A 12,109-nucleotide genomic window follows, 5' to 3' on the forward strand; every position below is an offset into this window, starting at 1 on the left:
ACAAAAACAAACAAACAAACAAACAAAAAACACAATACAGGGCCAGGCACAGTGGCTCATGCCTGTAATCCCAGCTCTTTGGGAGGCCGCAGTGGGTGGATCACAAGTTCAGGAGTTTCAGACCAGCCTGGCCAACATGGTAAAACCCCATCTCTACTTAAAAAAAACACAAAAATTAGCCGGGCATGGTGGCATGTGCCTGTAATCCCAGCTACTCAGGAGGCTGAGGCGGGAGAATTGCTTGAACCCAGAAGGCGGAAGTTGTAGCGAGCCGAGATCATGCCACTGCACTCTAGCCTGGGCGACGAGCAAGACTCCGTCTCAAAACAAACAAACAAACAAATACAAATAGAAGGTGGCTAGAGAATTATTTTACTGCAAATCAACAGTATTTCCCTACAAATGTATTTTTGAGAGTATATAGAAATCAATGCCCCCATATGACTTGCTTTATGAAAGTCAAGGTAGCTATTTTTCCCCTGAACCATAGGTGGGCAAGATCACTGATAGCAAAAAAGCCTCAGGCTACACTAAAGATCAACCAAGATGGTTAGAAGGAAGCCTACCTAGAACCATAGAAAGGTCCAAGGGAAAGAAAGCTGTAGGCAAGAAAACAGCAAAAACAGGGTTAGAACTGAGCCATCTATTGGGATGTCTGGAGTTAAGGTGTTAGGAATAATATCTTCTCTGACTTTGACCAGGACCTTTTCCCATGGGTGGGGTGTGTGTGTGTCTCTGTGTGTGTGTGTGTGTGTGTGTGTGTGTGTGTGCGTGTCTGTGTGTGTGTGCGCGCGCACGCGTGCGCATGCATGGAGTGGAGCTTAACGAGCTGCATCATTTATTTATTTATTTATTTATTTATTTATTTGAGAGAGGCTCTCCTTCTGTGTGATGGTTAATATTGAGTGTCAACTTGATTGGATTGAAGGATGTAAAGTATTGATCCTGGGTGTATCTGTGAGGGTGCTGCCAAAGGAGATTAACATTTGAGTCAATGGGCTGGGAAAGGCAGACCCACCCTTAATCTGGGTGGACACAATCTAATCAGCTGCCAGTGCAGCACGCAGAAAAATGTGAAAAAGAGAGACTGGCCTCGCCTCCCAGCCTGCATCTTTCTCCCACGCTGGATGCTTCCTGCCCTTGAACATCAGGCTCCAAGTTCTTCAGTTTTAGAATTCAGTCTGACTCTCTTTGTTCCTCAGCCTGCAGGACCTCACTACATTACTGACAATTTATGCAGTGAATCTTTCTCCCATCCTTCCCCAGGGAGACCTCTGGCCTTTTGCCAGGGTAGCTGTGCATTGGGGAAAGAGAAATGATGAGATGTTTCGGAGCCTACTGGACACTGGCTCTGAGCTGACGTTGATTCCAGGGAACTCAAAACGTCAATGTGGTCCTCCAGTTAAAGTAGGGGCTTATAGAGGTCAGGTAATTAATGGAGTTTTAGCTCAGGTCCAACTTACAATGGGCCCAGTGGGTGCCCAGACTCATCCTGTGGTCATTTCCCCAGTGCCAGAATGCATAATTGGCATAGACACACTTAGCAGCTGGCAAAACCCCTATATTGGCTCCCTGGCGAGTAGGGTAAGGGCTACTATAGTGGGAGAGGCCAAATGGAAGGCATTAACAGCTTCCTCTACCTAGAAAAGATAGTAAATCAAAAACAATATTGCATCCCTGGAGGGACTGCAGAGATTAGTGCCACCATCAAGGACCTGAAAGACCCAGAGGTGGTGATTCCCACCACATCTCCGCTCAACTCTCCCAATTGGTCTGTGCAGAAGACAAATGTATCTTGGAGAATGACAATGGATTATCGTAAGCTTAACCAAGTATTGACTCCAATTGCATCTGCTGTACCAGATGTGGTTTCATTGCTTGAGCAAATTAACACATCTCCTGGTACCTGGTATGCAGTCATTGACCTGGCAAATGCCTTTTCCTCCATTCCTGTCCATAAGGTCCACCAGAAGCAATTTGCCTTCAGCTGACAAGGCCAGCAATATACCTTTACTGTCCTACTTCAGGGGTATATGAACTCTCCGGCTTTGTGTCATAATCTTATTTGGAGAGACCTTGATCAATTTTTGCTTCCGCAAGACATCACACTGGTCCATTACATTTATGACATTATGCTGATTGGATCCAGTGAGCAAGAAGTAGCAAACACACTGGCCTTATGGGTAAGACATTTACATGCCAGAGGATGGGAAATAAATCCAACTAAAATTCAGGGTCCCTCTACCTCAGTAAAATTTATAGGGGTCCAGTGGTGTGGGGCCTGTCACGATATTCCACCTGAGGTGAAGGATAAGTTGCTGCATTTGGCCCCTCCTACAACCAAGAAAGAGACACGATGCCTAGTGGGCCTATTTGGATTTTGGAGGTAACACATTCCTCACTTGGGTGTGTCACTCTGGCCCATTGAAGGGAAATCTTCCCAGTGGTCACAACTTCGAGCAGTGCAGCTGGTTGTGCACTTTGCATGGAAGGAGAAATGGCCAGATGTATGATTATATACATTCTATTAGTTCTGGCCCTCTAGAGAACCCTAATATAATCTGTCACCCCAGGCTGGAGTGCAGTGGCACGATATCAGCTCACTGCAGCCTTGACTTCCCAGGCTCAAACAATCCTCCCACTTCAGCCTTCCAAGTACCTGGGTCTATAGGCAATGCACCACCACATCCAGCTAATTTTTTGTATTTTTGGTAGAGACAGGGTTTCACCATGTTGCCCTGGCTGTTCTCAAACTCCTGAGCTCAGGTGATCCACCTGCCTTGGCCTCCCAAAATGCTGGGATTACCAGTGTGAACCACCACACCCAGCCACAAGCTGAGAGTGCTTATAAGAGATATAGTACACTTAGGATAATGGCCTCCAGCTCCATCCATGTTGCTGCAGAGGACATGATTTCATTACTTTTTATGGCTACATAGTATTCCACGGTATATATATTACATTTTATTTATCTAATCATCATCCATTGGGGTATAATGCTCAATATTTTGCTGATAGGTATACTAGAAGCCCAATTCCCACCATTACACATGTAATACCCATGTAACAAACAAGGACACGTACCTCCTGAATCCGAAATAAATTTTTTTTAAAGAAGATACACGATAGAAATAAAAAGCTCTAGAAATGATCTGGGGACTAAACAAAGGTCTCTAATGAGGCCTGGAGAGAAGAGGCAGACTGGCCAGCCACCTGCAGAAACAGGGCTAATGCTACGGATCTCCAGGTGGCAACCTATGTCCAAGGGCAGGGAACCAACATCTCCTTCTCTCTAAGCAGGAAAAATCTGAAGGCCAGAGTCTCATCCTGGCCATATCCTCCCACACCTAGAGCTCTCTCAGCTTCCTACTGGGCAGGAGGGCCCTGGAGGAGCAATGGAAAGTGGCAGGTAGAGATGACCAAATTGGGATCAAATCTTGGCTTCACTACTTTTTAGCTGAGTTATCTTGAAGAAATAACCTTTTTTAATCTCTCTTAATCTTAGCTCTTCATTTCACTGCATGTAAAAGAGAAATAAAAGTCTCTACCTCACAGAAATATTGTATATATGTATATACGTCATGTATATGTACGTATGTGTATATATATGTATATATGTATGTGTGTGTATATATATATATGTAGAAAGAGAGATAATATACTTTGCAGAGTGTCTGGCACAGGACAACTATTTAGAAAATGCCAATTTGCATCTCTTTCCTCCCTTCAGACATTCTGCCAATCTGGGCCCCTGAACCTCAGACAGTAAGGGTGTGAGTCAGAAAAGGGGAGTTGGAGGGACTTGAAGCCCTCAAGTTTGCACAAAAGATTTATAAAAGTTAACAAGCAAATGGGGACCGTGTGAAGCTCTGTCTTGGGCTACTAAAGAGCTGAGGATTGCCCCACATCTTTTTAATGAGCAGTCAAACTTCACAAGAGCTACCCTGACCCAGTGGCCTCAAGAAACAGGAGGGCTACACCAACTTGGAGAATTCTCTGTAGGTAACTTGGGATAGGGAGGCCGGGGCACTCAGGAATCACATACCCTATTCACTGAGATTCCTCCAAAGTTATTTTCCAATATGTTTCAAACTTGTCCTCAAACACTGTTGTGGACTGAATGTTTATGTCTCCCTAAAATTCATGTTGAAATCCTAACTTCCAATATGATGGTAATAGGAAGTAGGGCCTTTGGGAGGTGATTAAGTCATGAGGGTGGGGCCCCTATGAATGGATTAGTGCCCTCATAAAAAAGACTCCAGAAAGCTCCTTTGTCCCTTCTGTCATTTGAGAACACAGCAAGAAACCAGCCATCTATGAACCAGGAAGTGGGCCCTCACTGAATCTGCCAGTGCAGATCTTGGACCTCCAGCCTCCAGAACAGTGAGACATAAATTTCTGTTGTTCATAAAGCCACCTAGTCTACACTATTCTGTTATAGCAGCCTGAATGGACCAAGTCAAGCATGAACAATTGGAAATTTATTTTTTGCAACATTTTCTTTGAACCCAAATGCTTAGGAACAGAGGGCATCTGATTTTGCAGAACTCCAAATACTAGGTTTTGTACTTAGAAAAATAAAGCCTCTACAGGCTTGTTTCCATTTAGCTGTAATTCTTAGGCTCAACCAATAGATGGCAGCATTAGAGAGAACAGAGGCAACTGTGCAAACCCCGCCCCCCAACCTAAAGAGAGGAAGAAGGGGGCTGGCAAAGAAAAGAGGTGTTGAGGTAAGCCAAGGTACAGCCACCTTTCAGTGACTGTCCTATATACCTGGCTCTTTGCTGAACGCTTTACCGTACGATGACAACAGGGTGAGTCAGGCGTTAGTCCCATGTTACGTAAGAAGAATCTGAGACTGAATATTGATCTTTTTCCTGAAGTTACACAGCTCGCAAGTGGGGGATTGGCATGCAAAGCCAGGTATGTGTGTTCCCATCCCACCTCACCTCCCTGAACGTACAAGAGGACATGGGTTGGGGTGGGTGACTAAGGTCATCTCTACTGTGTCCTTTGCATGTGCCCTCATGCCATTTCCTTGTGACTCCTGTAGCTCTCCCCTGCCTGTCAACCAATCTGAGCTCATAACTTTCTTGAGCCGAAGTCTCAGACCACTCCACTCCTGCAAGAGGTGTCCTGTACCAAATTCCCTGGCCACCTCACTCTAACTCGTGCTCTTCAGCACTAACCAGGTGTCTAGACCCTGGGTATGCAAAGTGTGGTCTGTGGACCAGCAGCATCAGTACCAGCTAGTTAGAAATGCAGAATCTCAGGCCCCACCCCAGACCTACTGAACCTCTGCTCCAGCAGGCTCTCAAGGTGATTCATGTGCATGCTAAAGCTTCAGAAGCACTGGGCTAGATTATCTTGTGTGCCAAGGCGTTCAAATGTCTCTGGTCACAGCTAGTGAGTAAAAAAGCTGGGTTTCCAGAGGTGACTTCCTATGCAGGGAATGTTGGGCTTCCTGCTCAGGTCCGTATTAAGAGGTTAGTGTTTTTAAGGCTTAGACCCCATTCTCAGGAAAGGGATACTTCTGTCTTTGCCTCCTCTAATTCCCACCCTGCCACAGACTCTGAACAATGAGCCAGCAGACCCAGCTGTGGGGGCCTGGAAGCTAGAGGACAGCTCCGAGCCTAAGTGCCTGAACCCTAATAAGAGAGATATTGGCAAAGCCAAGGGATTGAAATTCCACTACCCTGGGCCCCACAGGCAGGAGAGAAACATGCTGGAGCAATGCTGTGACCTTGGGGCTATTCAGAGGGAAAGCAATAGAACGATCTTATCAAGAAGCAAGGAAGTAAAGGCATTGAAACAGGACCTGCTTTCCATCAGGCACACAGAAACATCACTCTCCATCAATCAGGTTGGAGACAGAAGGAGCTGACCAGAGGCCGCGGCATCCCTGGGCTAGATGGGAACCCGCTAACTGGTCTCCCATGCAAACCTTGTCCCCACGCCCTCCCCTAGCCCAAGATGACTTACTTGTGATTCCTCCTTTCTTACCTAAGAATCCTATGAAATAATACGCGTTATTTGGTTTTCCTCCTAATGCCCCTAAAGACTGTGGCATCTTAAAACACTCCTGGAGAGAAAGAGAATGCAAGATTCTCAACTCACTTGTGGACTGCTGCTCACGGATCTCTGTGCTGAGATGGCGGTGTGATGGGCAGGCAACAGTGGGCTCGGGGAAAGGAGTGACTTACTTTGAACGCATCAACATAGACAGGATTGATTTGGTTTATGCCCAGGCGAAGGGGCACAATGAGCAGCAGGGGTTTCCAGGCTGGGCAGTAGGCAGAGGTGCCCTTACTCTGGTTTGAAGCAGTCAGAGAATCGGGAGGCCTGTCACCAGGTGTGTCAGCACTCAAGGGAAGGACACGGCACATTTTTTCTAGAAATAGAAGAACAGAAAATTGGATAAGGAGTCGTCAGCCCTAGAAGATATTCTAAAATCAAAACTAAGGTGAACCTCACATGCCCCTCCGACTCCGACCCTGCCTCCCTGCCTAGAAGGCCTTGTTCTCTGCTACCAGGACTCAGCTGACTCCCCTCTCACACAAAGCCCAAGCCATTCCTCTAGAGCTCACGCTCTTCTTTCTGGCCGCTGGGTACTTGTTCAGCTCCCAATAGGGATTCTGGGCTCATTGGAAGAATCTCATTTCTCAAATCTGTCAGAGTCTTTGAGACAGGGACTGTATCTCTAGGTTGCTCTCACTCCCCAGTGCAGGAAGCACAGGCCTGGACAAGAGTGAGTCTCCATGAAAGATCTGTTGTTGGTTGAATAGATTATTACACACACTTTGTATTTGCTGTAGTGAATGAGTGTGGTACCTCAGTGAGGAGCAGCAAAGTCCCTTTAATTGTGTTCTCCCTTTCAGAAAGCTGAAAAGAAAGAGAATCAGAACCCTATGCTCCCCTAAGCTCCCCTGTCCTGGTGGGGAAGACCAGAGAGACTCTCTTGAGCCCCAGAATTCTGAATGGTGAGAAAGGAACTCATCACCCATCAGCTGGGAAGTTAAACAGGCTGGTAACTCACTGATATCTTCAATGACCACTGTGTTATCCATTGAAACATAAACAGCCAAGGAATTCCATTCGTCAAATAAAGCAAGTTTTCTGCAAAGCAATGTATAATGAAGTCACAATTTGGGAAGGTGGAAATATCAGCAGAAAACAGTACAATTTATGCCCAGTGTTCCTAAAGTCACCAAATGCTGAGCCACAAAGCTGGTGTTCAGGTTGGCTCTGGCTTCTTTGCCAGAGGTCTGGGATGCTCCATGTCTATAGGCCTTGAGAATGCCACAAAGTCACTGTATCTGAACCTCAAAAAGAAGTTTCTGCTTTACAACCTGGAGAAGTCTACTTCACAAAATAATGGGACTCCTACAGGGGAAAAAAGAAAAGTTACCCAAGCATCTGCTCTCAAAGTCCCAAGAGACTGTTTTCTTAAACAAAGGACATTCTGAGTTACTGAAATTTTATTTTAAAAAAGGGAAACTGTAAAAACAATTTTGTTTGAAAAGAAAGGTGTTCTTAAAAATATATATATTTGTTTGGGATGATAGATAATATGGAGAATATGTTCCATGTAAACCCAGAGAGAGAGAGAGAGAGAGAGAGAGAGAGAGAGAGAGAGATCACTTCTACTCCTCCCCAGCTGCACTGAGAATGCCTCTCAAGTGACATAGGCCCCAGATTGACTTGGGGGCCAAGCTTTACAGATCAGCAGCTGAAGAGAGCCAGCATGCTGAACTGTAGGACCTTATGAGAGATTAGAAAGAAAACCCCTTTAAAAGAAAGATGATCTGAGGTCTATGTAAAGTACCCCGCCTATTTCTCCCCTTCCTTCTTCTTCCCTTGCCAGTTTCAGAGAAACCACGTTTAACCTGGTTACTTCTGGGATGTGTGGGTAAAGCCCAGTCTCGTTGGACCAAAGAAAACACATTCTCTCTACCAGGTAGCTCCCAGTAAGACATTAACTACCATTATCACACTTGTATTTCATTCATTTTAAAGAATTATCTTTCCCCACAATAATAACAATAACATAATAATAATAATATGCTGTTGTTAATGCTAATGATATGATGAATTGGAACCTATTTACATTCTTTTAAAAAAATGTATGCTGGCGCGGTAGCTCACGCCTGTAATCCCAGCATTTTGGGAGGCCAAGGAGGGCGGATCACCTGAGGTCAGGAGTTCGAGACCACCCTGACCAACATGGTGAAACACTGTCTCTACTAAAATTACAAAAATTAGCCGAGTGTGGTTGCAGGCACCTGTAATCCCAGCCTGGGCGACAGAGTAAGACCCCATCTCAAAAAAAAAAAAAAAAAAGAAAAATCTATGTTTCCACTTTGTTGTTGGTAACTTCAAAATTTAGAAGAAGCAAATTCTGAGGGATGTTATTTTTAACACCAACCATTTCAAGCTGGATTTTTGGGCTCAGCACAGTCAATCTAATCTTACACTTTCCACACTAAGTTCATACAGTGATTCCTGAAATCCTGCCAGATTTTTACTCAGCAGAGTCAGTGATGTCCAAAAGGCACTCTGACTATGGCAAGAAAGCAGGCACAGAGAGGTTACATTGTTAGCAAGGAGTAAAATCAATATAGATTTTCCTTGGGTCCCCAAAAAGTCCAGGCCACCCCCCTCACATAAACATCCCCAGAGTATTCTAGTTCACTGAAGACTGGTTAGTAACGGAAACAGGATCCCATCTGTACTTTGGATGGAATAGGTCCTCCCAGAATGCCCAGGAGCTAAATACACCATAGGCAGCCAGAAGGTTTCAATCTTCTGATCGCTAAATCTGGTCCCAGATTCTGGCTGCCATTTTCATTTATTCATCCAGCACATATTGAGTACTTATGCATGCCAGGCAGCTCTATGTGAAAGAATTACAGAGTGAACAAGATAAATACAATCTCTGCCCTCATGGAGTTTCCATCCAGTGATAGGTTGTTAGAGTGAAAACAGGTATGGTGGTCTGCAGGTGTATTAACATCACTCACCCCATTTGCTTTCAAAAAGTTGGTTCTGACCTCTCCACCTCGCCTCTTGTGGTGGGAGGTGAATTCTGGAATTTAACAAGACAACTGCAAAAATAACACGCTGGGACACCTTGAGTCTGCTATGAGATGACAAACTGATTCGAAGACTCCCCTGGGGTTTGTCTCCTCCAATAGCAAGGACTGTGTCAAGTTTATTTCTGTACACCCAGAACTTAGCACAGTAAAGGTACACAGAAAATGCTGAATGAACAGGGTTTTAAAATATTATGCAGTGCATGTGGGAGCCCTGTGGGGGCCATTTCTTGCTTAGGCTGGCTTAGCGTCTACCACTTAGAATGAAACTTTTGGCTTCAAAGGGATTCTCAGACCAATGGCTCCTAGGCACAGGAGCATCATCTGTAGCACAAGACACTGAATGAGTCCTAGGATACAGCCACATATACTGCTACCAGCGAATATAACTCTGATATACCAGGACAGATATCCACGCTTACACACTTCAAAGAGCCATCTGAGCAAAATGGCACAGATATTTGATGGCTTAGTGGGAGGAGTAGCTTAGAGGGATTGCAAGAATACCTAGGTTGATGGGAGGTTTAGCTACTAGGGAGGGAGGCATAGGAGACAGGAGAATAAGGCAAATGACAGACACTTTTACTTACTTTAACACCTGTGCAACTGTATTTGGTCCAAACCATTCGCCAATTGATTTCCCTTCTCCTACACCCATTTGTGCTGTTTTTATGTGGAAAAAATTAACATGTTAGCAAAAGATCTTCCAATAAGCCACAAGCTCCTAATTTTTTGCATAAATAATTAAGCAGATGGACAACTTAATGGAACCACATATAAGGCAAGGGAAGAGAAGGAGCAGGAATAGGAACTGCCTTTTAACAATTGATTTATGAGCTTACCCATTTGATGGATAGAATAGCAACAATCTTTTCTATCTAAGAAGCACTGTAGGATGCGTTGGTATTCTTTGGGTTGTTCTTTTTGTTTCTCCCAACTCCAGTCTTTTCAAGAAAAAAAATGGGTTAAAACATTTTTATAACTGTTTATTACCTCTCTGCACTGTTATTGTAACTACAAAATTAGAAGGAAAACAAAGGCACTACATCTAGAAGGCAGGAATGGTCAAGTTAGAACATTCCTAAGTATCTTTCATTTTGATGACAAAGACATTTGGAAAGTGATTACTTTAAAAGACTCGGTGGGTATAAAGTAAAAGCAAAACAAGAAGCTGACCAAGGAATTGACTTAACCCAAGGGCTGGAGCTGGATAAATATTACATAAAAACAATGTCACAAAGGCCTTTCTGGCCAGTTTCTCAGTGAACAGGAGGTCAACACAAAGCCCAGCAGTACATCGGTATATAACCCAGACATCATAGCATCTCATCTCCACACAGAAAGCAATGGCTTTTGTTCTTGTATTTTGGCAGCATTGCCAAAAGGGTCTCATGGCAGCGGGGGAGGTGCTATTCTGATATACAACAGTTCACCAGGGAATATACACAGTTCATAACTAAGGAAGCTTAAAAAAATTGCATGCTGTCATTTTTAAACCACCTTTGCAAAAGTCCATGCTGAGCTTTGGGAAAACAAATACCTTTGCTATCAGGTGTCCAAGGTTCCCTTAAGATCAAAGCCAAAATAACTGCAACTGTGGGGATACCATCTATGCCTTCAGCTCAGCCCCCTAAATCCTACGGAGGCCATTTATAACTTATTGAGGGCAACTGCAAAAACTCTATGTAATCACAGCAATCCTCTCAGCTCTAGAAACTCTGTCTAATGGGACAGATTTCTGAGGCCTAGTTTGCTTCCAAGACAAATTTCTCCTCCCCTGAGGTTTTAGCGTTTGAAATAACGACTGAAGTACACTTGAAGCCAAAGGCCATTATCTCCAGATTCTTCAGTTGTCTTTTGCTTCTAGTGTTTGTAAAACCAAAGTTTTTAACTTTGGTTCCAGCACAGCCCTCAGAGGTGAACCACATCCAACTTCTTTTCATTAGCTACCAAATTATCCAAGTCTGGGGAAATCCTAATTAGCTGGCTGCTAAATACCACTAAATATTTGCTGATGGCAATGGTAAGTGAACACTCTACCTTAATTTAAAAATAGCCAAATAGGAAACAATCCAAAAGACATCTTAACAAAATTACTCTTTTAATTCATTTTAGCTACAAGATCTATTTTCTACTTCTTCCTGCTATTTGCTTTTGTGCTGAAACAATTAAGACTGCTGACTGTGGAGTTTTTTTTATTCCAGTTTGCTCCCTCCTTCCAGAACTCACTTCCAAAATAATCATTTTGAAGTCTGTTATATATAAAAAAACAAATTAAATAGTAAGAACAGATCTATACCATGAAGCATGTATAAACAAGGACAATCACTGGACAAGGAGTTGAAAGATCTTTATTTGACTCTCAAATCTTTGATTTCTTGCTGTTTTATCCTGGGCAAATCACATCACTTCCCTGAGCCCGGTTTCCTCATCTGTAAAATAGAAATTATTATACTACCCAGGGGAAGCAGTATATCCCAAACCCTGAAGAGAAGGCAATAGCACTGAAACCTCCCTAGGCCCTTCTCCAATCCTCTCTGAAAGCTGCAGTAAAGTCTGTGAGTTTGCACAGTGGAAAAAGGAAAATGATGTTTCCATACCTCTGAACGTCAATTAGCAACAGCCAATGAGTTCAGGAGCCCAATCTCATTCAAAGTGTCCTTTCGCTCTCTCATCCCCAAGTCCAACTGGACTTTAACTCAAGTGCCTGAACTGGCAACCAGCCAAGTCTATCCTTCAGATGCCCATAGGGTAGCATGCACATGTCTTAAGAAAGCAAGACTCAAGAGTTCCAACAACCAGCCCAGCACGGTGGCTCATGCCTGTAATCCCAGCACTTTGGGAAGCCGAGGCAGGTGGATCACCTGAGGTCAGGAGTTTGAGATCAGCCTGGCTAACACGGTGAAACCCCGTCTCTACTAAAAATACAAAAATTAGCCAGGTGTGGTGGTGGGCACCTATAATCCCAGCTACTTGGGAGGCTGAGGTGAAGAATCGTTTGAACCCGGGGGGTCAGA

At 44.1% G+C, this 12,109-nt stretch overlaps 1 protein-coding gene across 8 annotated transcripts in view; it reads right to left on the bottom strand.

The window, feature by feature from the left end:
* Positions 1-12,109, bottom strand: part of ATG4A (autophagy related 4A cysteine peptidase) — a 66,015-nt gene that overhangs the window by 6,540 nt on the left and 47,366 nt on the right. For 7 of the 8 annotated variants that reach the window (XM_032250878.1, XM_032250877.1, XM_032250881.1 and 4 more), the window contains 5 exons: positions 9,935-10,036; positions 9,683-9,755; positions 7,037-7,116; positions 6,204-6,391; positions 6,004-6,082 (listed from right to left, as the gene is read on the bottom strand). In XM_032250878.1, coding sequence (XP_032106769.1) covers positions 6,004-6,082; positions 6,204-6,391; positions 7,037-7,116; positions 9,683-9,755; positions 9,935-10,036 — 522 coding nt within the window. Of the gene's footprint in view, positions 1-6,003; positions 6,083-6,203; positions 6,392-7,036; positions 7,117-9,682; positions 9,756-9,934; positions 10,037-11,692; positions 11,959-12,109 lie in introns of those variants that run through there. The other variant, XM_032250884.1, reaches the window with a different exon arrangement.

This window comes from Sapajus apella, unplaced genomic scaffold, assembly GCF_009761245.1.
Source record: "Sapajus apella isolate SASKATOON/1434 unplaced genomic scaffold, GSC_monkey_1.0 scaffold73, whole genome shotgun sequence".
Lineage (NCBI taxonomy): Eukaryota > Metazoa > Chordata > Mammalia > Primates > Cebidae > Sapajus > Sapajus apella.